This window comes from Nerophis lumbriciformis, linkage group LG12 (assembly GCF_033978685.3).
Source record: "Nerophis lumbriciformis linkage group LG12, RoL_Nlum_v2.1, whole genome shotgun sequence".
Taxonomy (NCBI): domain Eukaryota; kingdom Metazoa; phylum Chordata; class Actinopteri; order Syngnathiformes; family Syngnathidae; genus Nerophis; species Nerophis lumbriciformis.
Window position 1 is genome coordinate 15,955,351 of NC_084559.2, and position 25,948 is coordinate 15,981,298.

Here is a 25,948-nt window from a genome sequence, read left to right on the forward strand (position 1 = left end):
TAACTTGCACTTACAGATGTAGCGACCAACTGTATTTAGTGACAGTGGTTTTCTGAAGTGTTCCTGAGCCCTTGTGGTGATATCCTTTAGAGAATGATGTCTGTTTTATACAGTGCCGTCTGAGGGATCAAAGGTCACGGTCATTCAGTGTTGGTTTCCGGCCATGCCGCTTACGTGGAGTGATTTCTCCAGATTCTCTGAACCTTTTGATGATATTATGGACCGTAGATGTTGAAATCCCTAAATTTCTTGCAATCGCACTTTGAGAAACGTTGTTCTTAAACTGTTTGGCTATTTGCTCACGCAGTTGTGGACAAAGGGGGGTACCTCGCCCCATCCTTTCTTGTGAAAGACTGAGCATTTTTTGGGAAGCTGTTTTTATACCCAATCATGGCACCCACCTGTTCCCAATTAGTCTGCACACCCGTGGGATGTTCCAAACAAGTGTTTGATGAGCATTCCTCAACTTTATCAGTATTTATTGCCACCTTTCCCAACTTCTTTGTCACGTGTTGCTGGCATCAAATTCTAAAGTTAATGATTTTTGCAAAAAAAAAAAAGTTTATCAGTTTGAACATCAAAAATGTTGTCTTTGTAGCATATTCAACTGAATATGGGTTGAAAATGATTGGCAAATCATTGTATTCCGTTTATATTTACATCTAACACAATTTCCCAACTTATATGGAAACGGGGTTTGTAATATTTTGGTTCCTACATTATATATCAATACAGTCTGCAAGGGATACAGTCTGTAAGCACACATGATTGTGCGTGCTGCTGGTCCACTAATAGTACTAACCTTTAACAGTTAATTTTACTCATTTTCATTTATTAATTTTTATTCAAGAAAATGTTTTAATTTATGTATCCTATTTTATTTTTTATTTTTTTTAAAGGACTTTATCTTCACCATACCTGGTTGTCCAAATTAGGCATAATAATGTGTTAATTCCACGACTGTATATATCGGTATTGGTTGATATCGGTATCGGTAATTAAGAGTTGGACAATGTAGGATATCGGCAAAAAAGCCATTATTGGACATCCCTACTGCAAAGGTTTTTTAATTATTTTTTTTATTGAACAACAGACATACATTTATAATTCACACAACATTCAAGGCACTTTGAACAACAAGGAAATAAAACAACAGCAAATACAGAGTATTAAATATTAATAAATAATACAAAATTAAAAGACGAAAACAAAGATATACATTTTTGAGGGCTTTTGTACTTTTAATCATTCTCCAAGATTGGATTGATAATGGTAAACCATTAAGCCAATAAGAAAATGTAGGCCTTACTTTTATAAATCGACATTTATGTATAAAATGTTAGTTGCAAAGGTGCCTTCCCGGATGTAGAAATTTTGTAGGAGGAGTCAGTTTAGAGCCAGCATGTGAATTTGACCAATCAGCGATCAGAAAACAGGACAAACAACACCACACCAGCCAATCACAATCATCCACCGCGAAGCAGCACGTTAGGAGGGCGGGTCAAACTGTCAGAGGCAGGTGACGTCATGCGAGCCTGATAATATTGCGACCAATGGTTGGTGGCGTTTAATCTGGAGCTAGCCAATCACGGCGCAGCTCTGTATCCCAACGCCACAGCGTCCATTGTGGCTCTGCGGAACCACAATATTGACGTGGACGTCGGCACAAAATGGCCGATCACAGGCATCGGTTTCAGCCTATTCGAATGAGTGACAGATTAAACGCCGAATAGAAGTCTCGATTTGCTAGGCCCAGTAACCAATAATAACCCACCACAGACAAAGCGTTAACCACGGAATATGGTCAAAATATACTCAAGTCACTTTTTTTTTTTTCGGAAGCAGACTTGATGTTGGGGGACGAAACAGCGATGAACTAGCGCACAACTACTTCTCAATCAGCTGACAGGTTGTGTGACATCGCCGGGGAAACTTAAAAAAAAAAACAACAAAAAACGTCGTTTTTCCCACTAAATGAGTCTGTAACCACTTAACGATATTTTTATTTTTTATTTTTGGACGAGCAGTCAACAGTTTTTTCCCCGAACGACAAAGTGAAGGCTTTAGCTTAGCTTAGCCTAGCCTGTCTACCTGACACAAGTCAGCTGTCATTAAAGAGACGACACCAGGAAAAACACGCGTGTCTTCTGGCGTGGGCGCGTTTTTTTTTTTTACCTTTCCACATTATCTCTTCCATATAGGACGATAGTATTTTTTTTTTTGCCCTGTAAAAAAAAAAGCCAAAAAGCCAAGCAGCCAGCAACACTTTTGAGTGCGAGTATACGCCGCTGTGTTCGGGACTTGGGACGAGAAGCAGCTTGTGTACAAAAAAACCCACCAAAAAAACAACCCACTCGTCGAATCGTGTTGATAATATCAGTGCTATTATTCAACATGACGGCTATTGGAATGGTGCAGATGTTGATCGAAGCCGCCGAGTACCTTGACCGCAGAGAACGAGGTAAAGTATCCTTCTTTTTAGTGACTATTTTTTTGCAACCCCTTCACTCACCTATTCACACTTATCATATATTTACCTTAACAACCATTTAATGACATTTTGCATTTTTATTTTTTTTGCAAAACTATGCATCAACAGTCATTTTATTTTTTGCAATTCCTGTCATGCACTTTAGCAGTTTGCATTTATTTAAATTGTGCATATTTTTTTCTAATAAATAATGAAAGCTGCAATGGGATGTTGCTGGGGGACATTGTTTTCCCCCAGCCCCTCCTTTCCTGCTGTTGTGGTTTTCTAGTGGGGTTTATTCCAGTTCAAGATGACATCATTGTCCGGGGGGCTGAGGGGAGAAACACAATATAAAGATATATCATGGAGTTTTTTTGTTTTTTTTGCTTACGATGAAGCCTTGAGAATGGCGACCGGATGCTAAAAGGATTGAATGTTGAAATTAAAGCTTTTTGTGCACGCAGTTCGGTCACGCTTTGGCTCAATTGTCTGTTATGTGCTTGCAGAAGCTGAACATGGATATGCCTCCATGCCTCCCTTTATGAGCAGCCAAGAGAGAGAAAGCTTGAAAAGGAAGAACAAAAGCAAGAAAAACATAAGTAGCAGGTAGAAACACATTTCGCCCTCTTTTCATTCATTTAATCATTCCTATTAAATCATTACCGTATTTTTCGGACTATAAGTCGCAGTTTTTTTTCATAGTTTGGCCGGGGGGTGCGACTTATACTCAGGAGCGACTTATGTGTGAAATTATTAACACAATACCGTAAAATATCAAATAATAATATTTAGCTCATTCACGTAAGAGACTAGACGTATAAGATTTCATGGGATTTAGCGATTAGGAGTGACAGATTGTTTGGTAAACGTATAGCATGTTCTATATGTTATAGTTATTTGAATGACTCTTACCATAATATGTTATGTTAACATACCAGGCACGTTCTCAGTTGGTTATTTATGCCTCATATAACGTACACTTATTCAGCCTGTTGTTCACTATTTTTATTTTATTTTAAATTGCCTTTCAAATCTCTATTCTTGGTGTTGGGTTTTATCAAATAAATTCCCCCCAAAAAATGCGACTTATATATGTTTTTTTCCTTCTTTATTATCCATTTTCGGCCGGTGCGACTTATACTCTGGTGCGACTTATACTCCGAAAAATATGGTACACATAATGAGTATGGATGTGTTCCTCTAGTTTTCTTACTGCCATTAAGCTGAATGCCAGTCTTGTTTTTTGTTGCGCTCTATAAAGTATTTATACTGTAAGTATTGTACTTGTTACACACCAGCTGTCTAACTATAACATGCATCTTAGTTTTAGTTTTAATAATAATAATAATAGATTTTATTTGTAAAAAGCACTTTACATTGAGTAAACAACCTCAAAGTGCTACAGTGTATTAAAATAAATAAATAAAAATAAAAAGATAATAAAAAATAAATACAAATAAAAACTAGAACAGCCAAATAGCTAGTACCGTATTTTTTGGAGTATAAATTGCTCCGGAGTATAAATCGCACCGGCCGAAAATGCATAATAAAGAAGGAAAACAACATATATAAGTCGCACTGGAGTATAAGTCGCATTTGTTGGGGGAAATGTATTTGACCAACACCAAGAATAGACATTTGAAAGGCAATTTAAAATAAATAAAGAATAGTGAACAACAGGCTGAATAAGTGTACGTTATATGAGGCATAAATAACCAACTGGTATGTTAACGTAACATATTACGGTAAGAGTCATTCAAATAACTATAACATATAATCTGTCACTCCTAATCGCTAAATCCCATGAAATCTTATACGTCTAGTCTCTTACGTGAATGAGCTAAATAATATTATTTGATATTTTACGGTAATGTGTTAATAATTTCACACATAAGTCGCTCCTGAGTATAAAAACTATGAAAAAAACTGCGACTTATAGTCCGAAAAATACGGTAGTCATTCCTATTAAATTATTACACATAATGAGTATGGATGTGTTACTCTAGTTTTCTCACTGCCATTAAGCTGAATTTGCCAGTCTTGTTTTTTGTTGCGCTCTATAAAGTATTTATACTGTAAGTATTGTACTTGCTACACACCAGCTGTCTAACTATAACATGCATCTTAGTTGTAGTTTTAATAATAATAATAGATTTTATTTGTTAAAAAGCACTTTACATTGAGTCAACAACCTCAAAGTGCTACAGTGTATTAAAGAAAAAAAATAATTAAATAAATAAAATGATAATAAAAACTAGAACAGCCAAATAGCTAAAACTAGTATGCATATATCTAAAAAAAGACTTTGTTTAAAAAGAAGGGTTTTTAAGCCTTTTTTTTAAATAATCCACAGTCTGTGGTGCCCTCAGGTGGTCAGGGAGAGCGTTCCACAGACTGGGAGTGGCGGAGCAGAAAGCCCGGCCTCCCATTGTTGTAATGACCAAATTTGGAAGTGTTGAAATTGCCATGTAAAATTTCTATTGCTGATCAGTGGCACGTCTATGGTATAACCAATGTATATTATCGTTGAGCTAGCGCCATTTTGAAAAGTGGAGCTTGCTTTTGAGCACTTTCTATCAGGCATGCTTGCCCTGTTGGCATGAAAAATAGAGGTAGTTTGCTATGAATACGCTTATTTGGCGGCTATGGGCTTGAGTCGATGCCACGTTTTGTTGTGTGCGGAAAAAGGTATTGAAATAAGGTACCATTTCATTTTCAGTAAATTGGTACATAGTTGTACCGCCAAAATGTGTTGAGTACTACTTAAAGTACCGAATTTGGTACCCATTCCCATAGACATCTTATAAAAAGTAGACGCTGCTGTGACGCGATAAATTTGGCCGCCATCTTGAAGTGGTGATGAGCAGCCTAAACTGACAGTTGACAGGTAGAAAACAAAGATGCGGACTATCGAAAATAGGAATCGGGGATTACTTTTCACAAGTAAGATTTAACGTTAACGTACTATTGGTTGTATTTTGTGAAAATAATATTACCACAGAGTTGAGAAGGAGCAAAGATCTTCATTAGTACTGAAGTCGTAGCCGCTAGCAAACAAGAGTATGACCATAATAGAATTGCTTGTCAATGAAATTGATTACATTTGAAATTGTCATACTTGAATTACATAAAGTTGAAATAAATGATGAAGATAAAGATTGTAAAAGCCAACAGGGGTAAAAGTTAGGACCACAGTCCAGATTGTGTAGGGGGGTTAGGGTAATATATGTTAGCTAACTAGACAATCAGAAGGACAGTGGCTATACAGTATTATACAAGTCTAAATTTAGTCTAGCTTTCCAACCCAATTTGTATGTAGGATATACACATGTGTATATATAACCTCATCATATTGTTTCTTCAATTTAAAAATAGGTGACCGTTTTTTTCCCCCCTTCTCTGGGATTATATTCCCAGTTTTGATCTCGGACGTCTGGTCACTTATAGCCAGAGGTGGGTAGTAACGCGCTACATTTACTCTGTTACATCTACCGGTACTTGAGTAACTTTTGGGATAAATTGTACTTCTAAGAGTAGTTTTAATGCAACATACTTTTACTTTTACTTAAGTATATTTATAGAGAAGGAACGCTACTTTTAGTCCGCTACTTTTATCTACATTCAGCTCGCTACTCGCTACTAATTTTTATCGATCTGTTAATGCACGCTTTGTTTGTTTTGGTCTGTCAGACAGACCTTCAAAGTGCCTGCCTTACTGGTGACGTTTCACTTCGTTCCACCAATCAGATGCAGTCACTGGTGACGTTGGACCAATCAAACAGAGACAGGTGGTCACATGACCTGACTTAAACAAGTTGAAAAACTTATTGGGGTGTTACCATGTAGTGGTCAATTGTACGGAATGTGTACTGTACTGTGCAATCTAATAATAAAAGTTCCAATCAATCAATCAAAAGTGTGAAGGAAAAAATATACTTTTTTTATTTCAACCGTACATCCCGTCAAAAGCCTCAAGACTGACCGCACATGAGGACGTTCCTGTCTTCACAATAAAAGTGCCGCTCCATCGCGCCTGCGCTTTCAAAACAAGAGTCTCCGAAAGCCAGCGCAAACAAGCTAGCAAGCTGCGGAGTTTGACGCCAATATATTTCTTGTAAAGTGTATAAAAACGAATATGGAAGCTGGACAAACAGGATGCCAAAAACCCACCACTTTCATGTGGTATTAGACAGAAAGGAGGAACTTTTCTTCTCCTCCATTTGAAAACGTGGACATTATCATCACTACTGTCTGATTACAATCAATGCAAGTCATCAGAATCAGGTAATACACCAATTTATATTCTAGTCTTCATTAAAGAAAGGAATCTATATGTTAAACATGCATGTATATTCATTAAAACACCTTTAACATGTAAACAAAAACAGCAAAATAAATACATATAAATGATATACTGTATATATCAATGTATATGTATGTATATATATATATATATATATATATATATATATATATATATATATATATATATATATATATATATATATATATATATGAGTGTGTATGTTACTCATCAGTTACTCAGTACTTGAGTAGTTTTTTCACAACATACTTTTTACTTTTACTCAAGTAAATATTTGGGTGACTACTCCTTACTTTTACTTGAGTAATAAATCTCTAAAGTAACAGTACTCTTACTTGAGTACAATTTCTGGCTACTCTACCCACCTCTGCTTATAGCATATAAGAATATTGTATTACTGTTAAGCAAACTATGAATAATAAAACACACCAAATCATGTGTCCTTTATCATAGCTACACGTATGACAAAAATCAGCGGTATTCAGTGAGGTAAAATGAATTAAATGCGCTGACAGTTCATTGCTCCTGCCAAATGAATTGCACTGAGCGGAGCGGATCACCACTCCAAGATGGCAGCCCTGCATCTCGTCAGCGCCAGTAGGCAGTAGCGGTCGATGCTGCGTCTATTTATAAGATGTCTATGCCCATTCCTACACAGAATGCTATATAGCTAGCTAGTCAATGAGAGTTGTGGTTGCTCACTCACAGGAAAACACTGCCCCTAGCGTTATGGCAGAGAATTGCAAGTGATGCGCTCATGCGCCACTAAAGAGCTTTCACCGGCTCAAGTTGCCGCTAGAATGGCCAGTGTAGTGGCTTCGTTGTGGCAGAATGAAACCTTAAATTGACCTCAAAATACATGGTTGAATAATCCAAAGAAGTTCTTTAGGTCTTTAAACAATTATGCAATTTGTTATTCTTAAAAGCCAGACCTGTGCTTACTTCCGTACTTGATGGTTTTGGCTACAACTAGAGATGTCCGATAATATTGGATATTGCCGATATTATTGGCCGATAAATGCTTTAAAATGTAATATCGGAAATTATCTGTATCGGTTTCAAAAAGTAAAATTCATGACTTTTTAAAACGCCGCTGTGTACACGGACGTAGGGAGAAGTACAGAGCGCCAATAAACCTTAAAGGCACTGCCTTTGCGTGCCGGCCCAGTCACATAATATCTACGGCTTTTACACACACACAAGTGAATGCCACGCAATTCCCGGTTTTACCGAAATTCCAGGAATTCCGTAATACCATTTCTCAATTCAACATGTTACTACTTCAACATTTCTCCTACACCAACCATTTCAACTCATGCAGACCATTCAAGTTTTTTTTTGTTTTTTTACCATTTTCAAAAAATAATCAGCTTTTCCCAAAATACCCACATTTTTGGGAAATTCACATTGAAATGAATGGGACATTCTTCAAAGTTCAACAATTCCCACATGTTTCACCTGACTCAAACCGTTCCAACTTCAAACTGTTCAGCTTATTCAGGAATCGCGGGTTTTCCCTTGACAAATTCCAAAAATTCCCAGATTTCCCAGAATTCCAGGTTTTCCGGGACATTTTTTCCCATTCAAAATGAATTGGCCATTTTTCAAAGTTCCACCATTTCCCCATTTTTTAACCTATTCAAACTATTACACCTTCAACACATTCCACCATTCTGGAAATTTAAACTTCACCTTTTCCAAGTTGCAAAAAATTCCAGGATTTTCCAGAATTCCTCGTTTTTCAAAGCCCCATTTCCACCCTTTTTTCTGGCGACTACTCCTTCCACATTTTTCAACGCATTTCAAGTAGTCTTGGGTTCAATCCCGGGCTCGGGATCTTTCTGTGTGGAGTTTGCATGTCCTCCCCGTGACTGCGTGGGTTCCCTCCGGGTACTCCGGCTTCCTCCCACCTCCAAAGACATGCACCTGGGGATAAGTTGATTGGCAACACTAAATTGGCCCTAGTGTGTGGATGTGAGTGTGAATGTTGTCTGTCTATCTGTGTTGGCCCTGCGATGAGGTGGCGACTTGTCCAGGGTGTACCCCGCCTTCCGCCCGATTGTAGCTGAGATAGGCTCCAGCGCCCCCCGCGACCCCAAAGGGAATAAGCGGTAGAAAATGGATGGATGGGCACTGTCAAAACATTCCTCTTAACGAGGACAAAAAACTGGAAGAATTCTCAGTTTTCCCGAAATTCCAGGAATTCCGTAATACCATTTCTCAATTCAACATGTTACTACTTCAACATTTCTCGACCGATTTGAAAAATTCCAATACCAACTAGAGATGGCCGACAATATCGGGCTGCCGATATTATCGGCCGATAAATGTTTTAAAATGTAATATCGGAAATTATCTGTATCGGTTTCAAAAAGTAAAATTCATGACTTTTTAAAACGCCGCTGTGTACACGGACGTAGGGAGAAGTACAGAGCGCCAATAAACCTTAAAGGCACTGCCTTTGCGTGCCAGCCCAGTCACATAATATCTACGGCTTTTACACACACACAAGTGAATGCCACGCAATTCCCGGTTTTACCGAAATTCCAGGAATTCCGTAATACCATTTCTCAATTCAACATGTTACTACTTCAACATTTCTCCTACACCAACCATTTCAACTCATGCAGACCATTCAAGTTTTTTTTTTTTTTTTACCATTTTCAAAAAATAATCAGCTTTTCCCAAAATACCCACATTTTTGGGAAATTCACATTGAAATGAATGGGACATTCTTCAAAGTTCAACAATTCCCACATGTTTCACCTGACTCAAACCGTTCCAACTTCAAACTGTTCAGCTTATTCAGGAATCGCGGGTTTTCCCTTGACAAATTCCAAAAATTCCCAGATTTCCCAGAATTCCAGGTTTTCCGGGACATTTTTTCCCATTCAAAATGAATTGGCCATTTTTCAAAGTTCCACCATTTCCCCATTTTTTAACCTATTCAAACTATTACACCTTCAACACATTCCACCATTCTGGAAATTTAAACTTCACCTTTTCCAAGTTGCAAAAAATTCCAGGATTTTCCAGAATTCCTCGTTTTTCAAAGCCCCATTTCCACCCTTTTTTCTGGCGACTACTCCTTCCACATTTTTCAACGCATTTCAACCGTTCCACTGTCAAAACATTCCTCTTAATCAGGACAAAAAACTGGAAGAATTCTCAGTTTTCCCGAAATTCCAGGAATTCCGTAATACCATTTCTCAATTCAACATGTTACTACTTCAACATTTCTCGACCGATCTGAAAAATTCCAATACCAACTAGAGATGACCGACAATATCGGGCTGCCGATATTATCGGCCGATAAATGCTTTAAAATGTAATATCGGAAATTATCTGTATCGGTTTCAAAAAGTAAAATTCATGACTTTTTAAAATTCAAAATGAATTGGCCATTTTTCAAAGTTCCACCATTTCCCCATTTTTTAACCTATTCAAACTATTACACCTTCAACACATTCCACCATTCTGGAAATTTAAACTTCACCTTTTCCAAGTTGCAAAAAATTCCAGGATTTCCCAGAATTCCTCGTTTTCCAAAGCCCCATTTCCACCCTTTTTCCTGGCGACTACTCCTTCCACATTTTTCAACGCATTTCAACCGTTCCACTGTCAAAACATTCCTCTTAATGAGGACAAAAAACTGGAAGAATTCTCAGTTTTCCCGAAATTCCAGGAATTCCGTAATACCATTTCTCAATTCAACATGTTACTACTTCAACATTTCTCCTACACCAACCATTTCAACTCATTCAGACCATTCAAGTTTTTTTTTTTACCATTTTCAAAAAAAATCCCGCTTTTCCCGAAATACCCACATTTTTGGGAAATTCACATTGAAATGAATGGGACATTCTTCAAAGTTCAACAATTCCCACATTTTTCACCTGACTCAAACCGTTCCAACTTCAAACTGTTCAGCTTATTCAGGAATCGCGGGTTTTCCCTTGACAAATTCCAAAAATTCCCAGATTTCCCAGAATTCCAGGTTTTTCGGGACATTTTTTCCCATTCAAAATGAATTGGCCATTTTTCAAACTTCCACCATTTCCCCATTTTTTAACCTATTCAAACTATTACACCTTCAACACATTCCACCATTCTGGAAATTTAAACTTCACCTTTTCCAAGTTGCAAAAAATTCCAGGATTTTCCAGAATTCCTCGTTTTTTCAAAGCCCCATTTCCACCCTTTTTTCTGGCGACTACTCCTTCCACATTTTTCAACGCATTTCAACCGTTCCACTGTCAAAACATTCCTCTTAATGAGGACAAAAAACTGGAAGAATTCTCAGTTTTCCCGAAATTCCAGGAATTCCGTAATACCATTTCTCAATTGAACATGTTACTACTTCAACATTTCTCGACCGATTTGAAAAATTCCAATACCAACTAGAGATGGCCGACAATATCGGGCTGCCGATATTATCGGCCGATAAATGCTTTAAAATGTAATATCGGAAATTATCGGTATCGGTTTCAAAAAGTAAAATTCATGACTTTTTAAAACGCCGCTGTGTACACGGACGTAGGGAGAAGTACAGAGCGCCAATAAACCTTAAAGGCACTGCCTTTGCGTGCCGGCCCAGTCACATAATATCTACGGCTTTTACACACACACAAGTGAATGCCCCGCATACTTGGTCAACAGCCATACAGGCAGAGGTGGGTAGAGTAGCCAGAAATTGTACTCAAGTAAGAGTACTGTTACTTTAGAGATTTATTACTCAAGTAAAAGTAAGGAGTAGTCACCCAAATATTTACTTGAGTAAAAGTAAAAAGTATGTTGTAAAAAAACTACTCAAGTACTGAGTAACTGATGAGTAACATACACACACATATCATACATATATATATATATATATATATATATATATATATATATATATATATATATATATATATACACATACATTGATATATACAGTATATAATTTATATTTTGTTTTTTTGCCGTTTTTGTTTACATGTTAATAGTGTTTTAATGAATATACATGCATGTTTAACACATATAGATTCCTTTCTTTCATGAAGACAAGAATATAAGTTGGTGTATTACCTGATTCTGATGACTTGCATTGATTGGAATCAGACAGTAGTGATGACAAACGTCCACGTTTTCAAATGGAGGAGAAGAAAAGTTCCTCCTTTCTGTCTAATACCACATGAAAGTGGTTGGTTTTTGGCATCTTATATGTCCAGCTTCCATATTCGTTTTTATACACTTTACAAGAAATACATTGGCGGCAAACTCCGTAGCTTGCTAGCTTGTTTGCGCAGGCTTTCGGAGACTCTTATTTTGAAAGCGCAGGCGCGATGGAGCGGCACTTTTATTGTGAAGACAGGAACTGTGCAGTCAGTCTTTAGGCTTTTGACGGGGTGTACGGTTGTATGGTCTTTTTTCCTTCACACTTTTGATTGATTGATTGGAACTTGTATTAGTAGATTGCACAGTACAGTACATATTCCGTACAATTGACCACTAAATGGTAACACCCCAATAAGTTTTTCAACTTGTTTAAGTCAGGTCATGTGACCCCTGGCTCTGTTTGATTGGTCCAACGTCACCAGTGACTGCATCTGATTGGTGGAACGGAGTGAACGTCACCAGTGACTGTATTTGTTGAAACGCAGGCACTATGAAGGTCTGTCTGACAGACCAAAACAAACAAAGCGTGCATTAACAGATCGATAAAAATTAGTAGCGAGTAGCGAGCTGAATGTAGATAAAAGTAGCGGAGTAAAAGTAGCGTTTCTTCTCTATAAATATACTCAAGTAAAAGTAAAAGTATGTTGCATTAAAACTACTCTTAGAAGTACAATTTATCCCAAAAGTTACTCAAGTAGATGTAACGGAGTAAATGTAGCGCGTTACTACCCACCTCTGCATACAGGTCACACTGAGGGTGGCCGTATAAACAACTTTAACACTGTTACAAATATGCGCCACACTGTGAACCCACATCAAACAAGAATGACAAACACATTTCGGGAGAACATCCGCACCGTAACACAACATAAACACTACAGAACAAATACCCAGAACCCCTTGCGGCACTAACGCTTCCGGGACGCTACAACATACACTTCCCGCTACCCCCTACCCAAAACCCCGCCCACCTCAACCTCCTCATGCTCTCTCAGGGAGAGCATGTCCCAAATTCCAAGCTGCTGTTTTGAGGCATGTTAAAAAAAATAATGCACTTTGTGACTTCAATAATAAATATGGCAGTGCCATGTTGGTATTTTTTTCCATAACCTGAGTTGATTTGTTTTGGAAAACCTTGTTACATTGTTTAATGCATCCAGCGGGGCATCACAACAAAATTAGGCATAATAATGTGTTAATTCCACCACTGTATATATCGGTATCGGTTGATATCGGAATCGGTAATTAAGAGTTGGACAATATCGGAATATCGGATATCGGCAAAAAAGCCATTATCGGACATATCTAGTTGTCGGTCATAATGAGTGGCTTCTTCATGGAAGATCTTGAACCCCGTGCCCTCCAAACAGCACCAGCACACTGCGGCCTCTCCTTATGGAAAAGGTATGTGGATGACGTCTTGGAAATAATAAAAATAGGACATACACAGGAACACCCAGACCACCTCAACACACTGGATGAAACAAACAATATACGATTCACCCAAATAGAAGAGAAGGACAGCACAATAAACTTTCTGGACCCTGGACATAAAACATTTGGAAAATGGCAGTTTAACAATTCAAATATATTGAAAACCCACTCACACAGATCAATACCTCCTTTGGACATCGGAACACCCCATGAATCACAAACAGTCCGGTTGTAAGAACACTGTTTGAATACACCAATCTCATCACGTTGGAACAAGACAGAAAGGAGGAGGAACCGCACATTACAAAACCACTAAGAACTTGCAACTACCCAAAGTGTGCCATAGCATCATCGGCAGTCACTCGATCCTCCTGGTAGGGGTGTATCCCTTTATGGAGGATGCCTGTGCGTGACTTTGTTTAGCGTGGGGAGACTGGTGCAGAGACAGTCACCCCATGATCCTTGACAGAATCGGGTCAGGGTCCAGTGGCTTGGAGTCCAAGATGACTGGGGACCCTTTCCTGCTGCAGCCTTCTTCTGCCATCGCAGCCGTTGTGGTAGTTCTTAAATCCACCGTCTTCCGCCTGCTCCGCCGTTGAGGTCTTCACCGTATCCCTGGCTAGGGGGCAGTCAGGTACGAGGCCTTTGCCAAGGGCCACCTGGGGTAACAGTAGTAAAGGGCTTAACCTCCTAGTGCCCCAAGACCCCATAGAGGAGCCTCCACTGCCGGATGCACTTTAACGTCATGCCCAGGACACAACCATAGAGACAGGGTGGCAACAAGCTGAACAAAACATCAAGAGGAAACAAAAAACCAAGCAAAAGTAATGAGAAGCAAAACATGGCCATGGTCATACTTCCATACATCAGGGGGGTCGCAGAGAAGGTACAAACACAACATTAATACATCCAGTCAAACCTCACACTAAACTACGACAGTTGTTAGCTCACCCTAAGGACAAAATAGACCAAGAACACAAATACAATGTAATATATGAGATACATTGTTTGTCGTTCAAGAAATCATACGTAGAAACAATGGAGATGCGGAAGCTTACCACTCAGTCTGTGAACCGGGACGAGGGGGCGTACCAACTTTCCCACACCTGGGACACAGTCCTGAAGAGGTCGGACTGCAGATGGCGTTGTCAGCCTGCTACTACAAGCATGACATCAGCGCCAAAAACGGTTTAAATAAGCTGACCAGACATGTCACAGCAACATCACGTGACAACCTTTTGAGGAAGGCAACCGTTTGTTTGATTGATTGAAACTTTTATTAGGATTGCACAGTACAGTACATATTCCGTACAATCGACCACTAAATGGTAACACCCGAATACGTTTTTCAACTTGTTTAAGTTGGGGTCCACGTTAATCAATTCATGCTAAAGTTGTAGCCGAAACCGTCAGGTACGGAAGTGAAACCTCAGGTCTGGCTATACGAGTAACAAATTACATGGTTGAATGTTTTCGTCGACATAAACATTTGAGATCCATAGGGATCCGTTTTTTCCAACATGTGTTCCTTATTGCTAAGCAGCATTAAAACAAAACATAGCGACTGTCTCGTTAAACAGAATCAAAATGTGCGCACAGTGACTTCCTGTTCAGTGCAAAGTAAGCCTCAAAACAAAAGCTTGGTAGTACTGACCTGGATTGATTGATTGATTGATTGATTGAAACTTTTATTAGGATTGCACAGTACAGTACATATTCCGTACAATTGACCACCAGAGGTGGGTAGAGTAGCCAGAAATTGTACTCAAGTAAGAGTACTGTTACTTTAGAGATTTATTACTCAAGTAAAAGTAAGGAGTAGTCAACCAAATATTTACTTGAGTAAAAGTAAAAAGTATGTTGTGAAAAAACTACTCAAGTACTGAGTAACTGATGAGTAACCTGTTCGTTTAATGATGACGGCAACAAATGCACAAAAACATAAAAATAGCAATGAGCAAATTCAGAGCCAGGAATATCTCTTAAGCAACTAAAACTTAGACTTAGACTTCCTTTTTATTGTCATTCAAATTTGAACTTTACAGTACAGATAGGAACGAAATTTCGTTGCATTAGCTCATGGTAGTGCAGGATAAAAAAGCAATAAGGTGCAGATATAAATAAATAAATATGTTACTGTACAGATAAATATATTGCACTTTTTCATATGCATCTGCGTTAATGGATGTATGTTATATTGTCTTTTTTTATTCCAGCGAGTCAATCCATTTTGGGGGGAGTTGAGGGGATAATTATGATGCGTTCAAGAGCAAACAATAATATATATTAAATAATAATACATTAACATAAAAAAATTATGGCAAATTGATCCACAATAACTCAGTAGGCAGAGATTACAAAGGAAAATAACAAGTAAGCCTTTACGCAACTTTTACGCAACTTCCCAGGTGCAGCCCGCAACTGATAGGTGTGGGCTGCACCTGGGAACACACTGATTGGTGTTTCTATGCATGCGCGTGTGTGTGTCTATGAGGCTGCAGTACGTTAATAAATGTCTCCACACGATGTACATTTGACAGTGATCCATAGCAGGGAAGCTAACATCAGCCTACGGTGACAGCCAAAATATCTACTAACGTTACTTACCGCGATGTGCTTTGTTGAGTTCATGTAAGCTTAAGCTTGTTAATCATGTGACCGCCTGGCTCTGTTTGATTGGTGAAACGGAGTCCAACGTCACCAGTGACTGCATGTGATTGGATGAAACGCAGGCATGCGCTAGATCCTACTTTGAAGGTCTGTCTGACAAACCAAAACAAACAAAGCGTGCATTAATAGATCGATAAAAATCAGTAGCGAGTAGCGAGCTGAATGTAGATAAAAGTAGCGGAGTAAAAGTAGCGTTTCTTCTCTATAAATATACTCAAGTAAAAGTAAAAGTATGTTGCATTAAAACTACTCTTAGAAGTACAATTTCTCCCAAAAGTTACTCAAGTAGATGTAACGAAGTAAATGTAGTGCGTTACTACCCACCTCTGTTGACCACTAAATGGTAACACCCGAATACGTTTTTCAACTTGTTTAAGTCGGGGTCCACGTTAATGAATTCATGCTAAAGTTGTAGCTGAAACCGTCAGGTACGGAAGTAAAACCTCAGGTGTGGCTATACGAGTAACAAATTACATGGTTGAATGTTTTCGTCGACATAAACATTTGAGATCCAGGTTTTTGTTAGCCACCGGAAGAAAGATTTGTGCCCGTCTTAAAGCTTAAATTACTGCTTCTGATAGATGAGAGTACAACATGCCGTATGAAAACAGAATACTCAAAATACAAATATAAACAGCAGAAGGAAAACCAAGTCAACAAACTTTTGTTGGTTCAAAGGTCCTTTGTTACCACCCATTCTACTTATGTGTCGAGCTAAAGTCACAAGTAAATGTGCATGCAACCCCTCGTTTTGGGTTCAATTTCGGTTATGTTGCCAACCACTTACGTCGAAATCAATCATCCAGTCGGTGTTGACATAAACATCTTCCACTGTACAATGGAAGAAAACATATCCTGCATGTCATTTTTGTGGTATGACCATCCACATTTCAACATGTTCTTCTAGCATTACATATGTTTCCTCGTTATGCTGTTGTTTTTCGTATTTTCATTTTCTTTAGAATGGAATTAAGACAATCAAATTAAACTAAACATTGTATTATCCTATTAACTTTATTGCTTATTTAAAATTGTGTGATTTTCTGACACACATGATCTTAGTCCTGCTATTTAAAGGGGTCATTTCATGATTTGTTTTCTACATTTAAAACTTTTCCTTGAGGTTTGCATGTACGTAATAGTGGTTCTTTGCATAGGAATCTGTTTTACAGACCTATTTTCAAGTCACTTTTTTGCTCTTTCAAAATAGCTCGATTTGAGAGGCAAAGTTGTGAGATGCAAATTAACTCCTCCTAACCACGCCCCGTCATGCCAATCAGCTGCAGTCAGCTTTTTTTTGTAGTTTATTTTAGCGCTCTTGCTTTTATTGTGCACTATGGACATCGGTGGCCGCCTTCAGCCATCGGTTTTAAGCGGCTTTCACATCAACACAACATCCCAGATGATATAGCGAGAGCCGCGGCTCACCGTGGTTTGTTTTTGTTGTCACTACACGATTGATACGGGAATATACGATCAATCCACGCATGCGCGAAGACTACGTCACTTTCTGGATTCGCAATTTCTAACGACGGAGCTTCTAGGATGTCGTGTTCTGTGATATTTGTTTTGTATAAAACAAGAGCTTACCTACACTGCAAAAAGTCAGTGTTCAAAAACAAGAAAAAAATTACAAAAATTAGGGGTATTTTATTTTAATTAAGCAAAATTATCTGCCAATAGAACAAGAAAATTCGGCTTGTCAAGACTTTCCAAAACAAGTAAAATTAGCTAACCTCAATGAACCCAAAAATACCTTAAAATAAGTATATTCTCACAAATAACTAGAGACCTTTTTGCTCAATATGTTGAAAAATATTCTTAAATTAAGCAAATGCTAGTGCCATTATCTTGACATAATGATATGCGCTCGGCATCATGATTTTTTTTTTCATGCTTGAAGTAAGAAATTATTACTTTAAAAGAGTCATTTTATACTTGTGAGTGTTGATGAAACAACTTTGCATCAGTTAATATTCTAGTTTCAAGCATGTGTTACTCAATATAGGTCATAAAATCTCAGCTACAAGCTGTAATATCTTACTGAGATCATTTAGGACACTTAAAACAAGTAAAACACTCTTAACATAAAATCTGCTTAGTGAGAAGAATGATCTTATCAGACCGAAAATAAGCAAATATCACCCTTATTTGAGATATTTAATCTTACTTAGATTTCAGTTTTTGCAGTGTAGGAGTAAAAGGGAACAAGAATATAAACATGAACAATTGGTAGATTAAAAAAAAAAAATCAGCGAGTATTATCGCCACATTTTCAACTACTTGCACTCAATGAAAGACGCACATGGCGCCACTGACTCCCACCGCGTAATTAATTTTTTTAAATGTTGATTTTTTTTTAAACAAGGCACTTACTGTAACATAAACCTATATTTGCGGTCTAACAAAGTTTACTTTTAAATGATCAGTATTGTGAGTTGATGTATTTGTAGTTTAAAAAAAAGAGATTTCTTGCCATTTAAGGCTGCTGAGCACATCGGTCAGGTTTCTGTACGAATCTGTAGTGTTTCAAATTAAATACTGCATTCTCTTATGTACACTGCAAAAAGTCAGTGTTGAAAAACAAGAATAAAAAATACAAAAATTAGAGGTATTTTATTTGAACTAAGCAAAATTATCCGCCAATAGAACAAGAAAATTTGGCTTGTCAAGACTTTCCAAAAAAAGTCAAATTAGCTAACCTCAATGAAGCCATAAATACCTAAAAATAAGTATATTCTCACTAATAACAACTGTACTACTATATAAGTACGTATTTTCTATTGTTTCATTGAAAATAAAACAGCAAAGTCCATTTGGCTGTCATCTGTTTTAATTATGAGACACAATTGTGTCAAAGTCATGATTTGTTTTTCATTCTTGAAATAAGAAATTATTACTTTAAATAAGTAGTTTTGAACTTGTGAGTGTTGATGACACAGCTTTGCAACAGTTGATATTCTAGTTTCAAGCATGTTTTACTCAATATAGGTCATACAATCTCAGCAACAAGCTAGGACCAAAACCCTTAAAACAAGTAAAACACTCTAACATAAAATCTGCTTAGTGAGAAGAATTATCTTATCAGACAGAAAATAAGCAAATATCACCCTTATTTGAGATATTTCATCTTACTTAGATTTCAGTTTTTGCAGTGTAACGTTTGTGTCAGGTTCAAACACTGATGACATCTGTTAAACAAGACAAGAAGCAAAGAATTAAACAGAGACAGAATTAAATTTGGCTCAATTTGAGGAGAGACATGGACACTGTACCCTTGAACAGTGTCTCAGCACGCTCTGGCAAAAGATTGTACGCCTTCTCCTTTATTTGCCTTTGGTTACAGAACAGTTCAAAAGAAAAGGTCGTAAACACTTCACAGAAAAGGTCGTAAAACAGTTTAAAGAAAGGTTCGTAAAAGACTTAAAAAAGAGTTAAAAAAAAGCGGTGCCTGGAGTGGAGTCTGGTCCTGCTTCCTCTTCGCTTTTGTAGTTCTTGGGTCAGACAATATCTTTCTGTTGATTACAATACATGAAAGAAACATAAACACCTTCATGTTGCTTCCCCCCTACACAGTGGATTTTTACAAGCCTTCTTGGTAGGTTCAAAGACATGTTTTTGCTTCTCGCCGGGAACTCCGTGAAACACTAAGTTTTTGTGATAACTCAGATAAAATTATTCTAACAGTTTGTTTTGTTTTGTATGTAATATTTTATATGACATTGTTATTCAAATAAAGATTACAAAAACGAAAGCCATGGTAACTGTAACGGCGGCCACAATCGTAACTGCTGTAAAACAAGTTGACGGAAGTGACGTAGTCTTGGCGTATGCGTTGACCGATCGTGTCTTACAGAGCCGATTGTGTAGTGACACTGGGCTTGTAGGAAGGAGGCGATGTAGGCGCACGAGATAGGGGAAGGAAATCCGGCTGACATACGGGTCTAGAAATATACATGTTGGCTAAGGTTAAACGTCTACAGAGTCTAACTTTGTAATGCTAGATCCTGGACGTATACATGTGTATATTGACAATAAAATGATTTTCTCTTCTATATCACCATTGCCAAACACAGTAGGCACTGATCCAATTAAAAGTAGTGTTTCGGAAAATCATTCTTTATTTTGCTGGAGGACGGTGACGCGTATTGTTTTACAGTAGAAGGCTAAGCTAGCTACACAACAACTTGAACTAACATTGTATCATATCATTCGCACATTTCTAACCTATTGTTATTACTTATCATTTCATTGTCTCCTCTATTGCCATAGATAGTACCGATAGTCACCGAGCCCGCCATTAAAAGTAGTTTTTTTTAATAAAATACATTTTTTTGTAAAAGTTTGTGGGTGAAGTAGGACTCTTCTTGGCACACACTCGAAGCAACTTGTCTACGGTTGAAGGCGCATTGCCGTGAAACAAAAAAGTTAGCCAGGCACTTCTTACTTAACTGAAGGTTTGCGTAGTGTCCTGTGTTGGGTAATGCAACCAATAAAAGCATTTTTGTTTTTCGAGAAGAATCTTGGGCATTTCGTTGTCCAAACTACAGATGCGTGCGCATAAACTAAAAAATGGCAGATGCTCGCAAGTCATTCCGGGTAGATTTATACCATATATGGATAATCCGCTGACTATGTTCCCAATTGGTGATGCCAAGATTGTTTTGTATAAATATCTCTGCAATACCTTCACACTTTGATTTCAAATTTTCAGGACTTATGCAGATCCCAAATGCACATCAGCAGGTGCTCATAGGTAAGAAAAGTTGGTTTTGCATGTTAATAATAATAAAATTCATTGCTACTCCAACGTACAAACATTGTGCGGAGAGGTGTGGCTGGGTGCATGCGTGTTGTGGTTTGTTGGTCGAGGGCCATGTTTATAGACTGTGGCGTTTGAAGACATCACGTAGACTAGAGTGACAGCAGCAAATAAGTGTCTGGCTGCTGGCCAGTGGCCACTTGTTAAGGCAAAGTGGGTCAGTCAAGGTGACTGCAGGAGACATTTTAGCGGCGGGCGGTCAGCTCAACATGACTGCTCGAGCATGATGTACATAGCATGTCGTCCGGGTTCCATAAATCAGTCCAGTCAGGACAGATTTGTGTTGCATCCACACCTCACACCTCACTCTGTGATGAGATCACTCTTGTTATCTTGGCCAACACTCATCACTTGGCAATATATTGGGTCTACTTGAATACAATTACAGCTCTGCAGCTTACAAAAAGAGGTGCTGTGTCTCATGTATTTAATAATAATTTAGAGGTGCATCAGGGTGAAAAAATGTTGGCTGACATGGAATGAGTAAACCATAGCCGAAAAACTAAATAAATAATTATGCTAGTTATTATTACCAATAGCGTTTATGGCTATAGCTGTGTAGTAACCTCATAGATTAGAGGCATTGCAATTTTACAATGGTAAAACTATAAAACAATCATGTGATTGGTATTGCAAAATTCAAAAATAATAATGTACATGATGAATACTGAATGGCGCCACAGACTGAGTCAATGCTCTCAGGGATACCTTCCTTTTGTGTGCGACATACTTCACGTAACAAAATGTCAATCAAGATGTTTGGAATTCCGATGATTAAACTCGACGTGGAGAACGTTTTTCGCTGAAGATCCATCCATCTTCTTCCGCTTATCTGAGCCTAAGCAGGGAAGCCCAGACTTCCCTCTCCCCAGCCACTTCGTCCAGCTCCTCCTGGTGGATCCCGAGGCGTTCCCAGGCCAGCCGGGAAAGATTGTCTTCCCAACATGTCCTGGGTCTTCCCCGTGGCCTCCTACCGGTCGGACGTGCCCGAAACACCTCCTTAGGGAGGCGTTCGGGTGGCATCCTGACCAGATGCCCGAACCACCTCATCTGGCTCCTCTCCATGTGGAGGAGCAGCGGCTTTACTTTGAGCTCCCCCCGGATGACAGAGCTTCTCACCCTATCTCTGGCGGAGGAAACTCATTTTGGCCGCTTGTACCCGTGATCTTGTCCTTTCAGTCATAACCCAAAGCTCATGACCATAGGTGAGGATGGGAACGTAGATCGACCAGTAAATTGAGAGCTTTGCCTTCCGGCTCAGCTCCATCTTCACCACAACGGATCGATACAGCGTCCGCATTACTGAAGACGTCGCACCGATCCGCCTGTCGATCTCACGATCCACTCTTCCCTCACTCGTGAACAAGACTCCGAGGTACTTGAACTCCTCCACTTGGGGCAAGATCTCCTCCCCAACCCGGAAATGGCACTCCACCCTTTTCCGGGCGAGAACCATGGACTCGGACTTGGAGGTGCTGATTCTCATCCCAGTCGCTTCACACTCGGCTGCGAACCGATCCAGTGAGAGCTGAAGATCCTGGCCAGATGAAGCCATCAGGACCACATCATCTGCAAAAAGCAGAGACCTAATCCTGCAGCCACCAAACCAGATACCCTCAACGCCTTGACTGCGCCTAGAAATTCTGTCCATAAGAAGAAGATCCCCTTCTTGATATTTTCCACAATGTATGTTTTACAGATCGCTGTCTGTAGGGTTTTCTTAGATATATTAAAGTACTTCTTTAACGCCTGCGTTCCAGACAAACACATTCTTCCTGCTTATTTCATATCATCTAATCTGTGATACAAGTATTTTTTAGATCATGTTTCTGTTTTCATATTTTGTACATCATATATGATGTGTACCTCAATGAAAAAGAGATAATGGGCCTAGATTGGGCTCGGAGGAAATGTTGTGCTAAAGACACTCAACACAGGTTTTCGATGCAAAGTGAGTATTTTATATATTTTTATATATATATATATATATATATATTTTTTTTTATATCTGTGCAGGTCTTATTTAGTCCCAATACTTGGTACAATATTTTGGTCCATGGTCAAAATGTTCAGTGTTCGTATAAGTTCCACAAATAAAAACAAAGACAGCTCCTACCGCATCAGTTATTAAACTTAAACTATAATTGTTAGACCAAAAAGTTTTGCAGCACAAAGGTAGCACAAACAAATTGGACAAGTTTGGGGAGAATTTGACATAGTTGGGGGTCTAGTTGTGATTAATAAAACGTTAACATTAAACCGTAATACCTTAAAGGGGAACATTATCACCAGACCTATGTAAGCGTCAATATATACCTTGATGTTGCAGAAAAAAGACCATATTTTTTTTTAACCGATTTCCGAACTCTAAATGGGTGAATTTTGGCGAATTAAACGCCTTTCTAATATTCGCTCTCGGAGTGATGATGTCACAACGGGAAGCAATCCGCCATTTTCTCAAACACCGAGTCAAATCAGCTCTGTTATTTTCCGTTTTTTCGACTGTTTTCCGTACCTTGGAGACATCATGCCTCGTCGGTGTGTTGTCGGAGGGTGTAACAACACGAACAGGGACAGATTCAAGTTGCACCAGTGGCCCAAAGATGCGAAAGTGGCAAGAAATTGGACGTTTGTTCCGCACACTTTACCGACGAAAGCTATGCTACGACAGAGATGGCAAGAATGTGTGGATATCCTGCGACACTCAAAGCAGATGCATTTCCAACGATAAAGTCAAAGAAATCTGCCGCCAGACCCCCATTGAATCTGCCGAAGTGTGTGAGCAATTCAGGGACAAAGGACCTCGGTAGCACGGCAAGCAATGGTGGCAGTTTGTTCCCGCAGACGAGCGAGCTAAACCCCCTGGATGTCTTGGCTCACACCGTCCCGAAGATGATCAAGAGAAGAATATCGACCCTAGCTTCCCTGGCCTGCTGACATGAGGGTATGTCTACAGAATATATTAATTGATGGAAATTGGGCTGTCTGCACTCTCAAAGTGCATGTTGTTGCCAAATGTATTTCATATGCTGTAAACCTAGTTCATAGTTGTTAGTTTCCTTTAATGCCAAACAAACACATACCAATCGTTGGTTAGAAGGCGATCGCCGAATTCGTCCTCGCTTTCTCTCGTGTCGCTGGCTGTCGTGTCGTTTTCGTCGGTTTTGCTTGCATACGGTTCAAACCGATATGGCTCAATAGCTTCAGTTTCTTCTTCAATTTCGTTTTCGCTACCTGCCTCCACACGGCAACCATCCGTTTCAATATATTCGTAATCTGTTGAATCGCTTAAGCCGCTGAAATCCGAGTCTGAATCCGAGCTAATGTCGCTATAGCTTGCTGTTCTTCCCGCCATGTTTGTTTGTGTTGGCTTCACTATGTGACGTCACAGGAAAATGGACGGGTGGTTAAAATCAGGCACTTTGAAGCTTTTTTTAGGATATTGCGTGATGGGTAAAATTTTGAGAAAACTTTGAAAAATATAATAAGCCACTGGGAACTGATTTTTAATGGTTTTAACAATTCTGAAATTGTGATAATGTTCCCCTTTAAAAATTATGATAGTTGGACCAAAAATGTTTGCAGCGCAAACAATTGTTGCTGTTTAGGAGTGATTTGGACAATGTTGGGTGGGAAGGAGTTTATTTTCAAGTCACAATGTAATTTGAGTATTGTTGGGGATTTTTGAATGGTTATTTATTGGATTTTATGGGCGAAATAGAGGAGCTCCCATTGACTCTGCTGTAAGCGGACTTTTATTTACGTTTATTTGATATTTAGAATGCATTTAAAAAAAATAATCCATCCGTCGTCATGTTTTTTATAATGATTGTGAACGATAGGAAAAATACAATTTAAAAAAAGTGCAGTTGCCCTTCAAAGCAGAGGGGGCTGGACAGTTGCTGTGTTGTCGTGTTATACTATAAGTAGTTGGTGGCAAGATATGAGAACAAACATCAGTGTAATTGAACAGGCCATGCTTCCCAGTGTCGAGAGTACAATTGTTAAATACCAACCACGATGGGCATGGCATGTCGTACGGATGAATAACGAAAGACTGCCAAAACAGATGTTGTACTGTCAGCTAAATGAAGGGAAAAGAAATGTTGGTGGGCAGAGAAAACGCCACAAGGATTGCTTAAAGAAGACATTGAAACAATGTGAAATATATACTACATACTGGGCAGACCTAGCAAAAGACAGAATAACATGGAGAGCTGTAGTCAGTGAAGGAGTGACAAAGTATGAGGACAAAAATAGGGATGTCCCGATCCGATATTTGGATCGGATCGGCTGCCGATATTTGCCAAAAATTGCGTATCGGCAAGGCATGGGAAAATGCCGATGCAGATCCAGTTTAAAAAAAAAACTCCGGTCCGTGTTTTCCAACGCACCGATTTAAATAATACATTCCACTTTTCTGCTGCTCCGTAATTTCCGTTCCGCATTTTCCAGCACAACTTCAACACATCCACAATTCTCACGCAGTTGCTTTTAGCTGCTGGCATTACACGACAGGCTCTTCTCACTCTTTCCTGTGTCTCCCTCTCACAGACAGCGAGCGCACCTTCTTACACACGTCACATACTGTCACGTCATACGTCACATACGTATACGTCCTCTCCCAGCAGAGAGCGAGGTAGCGGTATGGCTAACGTTAGCTGTGATGCTAGCGCAGCCGCTAAGGTGCGCGCCTGCTCAAGCGTCCTCTGCGCACGGCAAATCTATGCCACGCACAAAATCAAATAAAAAAATAAGCGCATAACAATTTTCGACACACGGACACGACAGAGACAACAGTTTTTGTCATCATTGTTCAAATATTGTAACGTCTGTCGAGACGCTTATCTCCATTCGGTGCCACACGTCCACACCATCCAAATGCAGAGGCAAAACTTTCCACATCAACAACGTATGAAAAAATTAGTGATTTTTTTAGTTGTGATTTCCTTCTCTGCATGAAAGTTTAAAAGTAGCATATATTAATGCAGTATGAAGAAGAATGTTTTAATGTAGACATGCAAGCCTTGAAAGAACATTTTGAAAATCAAGACTACATTTCCTGCAAATG

General features: G+C 38.9%; 1 protein-coding gene across 2 annotated transcripts in view; it reads left to right on the plus strand.

The window, feature by feature from the left end:
* The first annotated feature begins 2,332 nt into the window (after positions 1-2,332).
* Positions 2,333-25,948, plus strand: part of LOC133595404 (max dimerization protein 1-like) — a 47,171-nt gene continuing 23,555 nt past the window's right edge. Inside the window, exons 1-3 of one of the 2 annotated variants that reach the window (XM_072914319.1) lie at positions 2,333-2,461; positions 2,977-3,076; positions 20,770-20,811. In XM_072914319.1, the coding sequence (XP_072770420.1) occupies positions 2,395-2,461; positions 2,977-3,076; positions 20,770-20,811 (209 nt within the window). In that variant the 5' untranslated portion in view covers positions 2,333-2,394. The remainder of the gene's footprint in view (positions 2,462-2,976; positions 3,077-20,769; positions 20,812-25,948) is intronic. The other variant, XM_072914320.1, reaches the window with a different exon arrangement.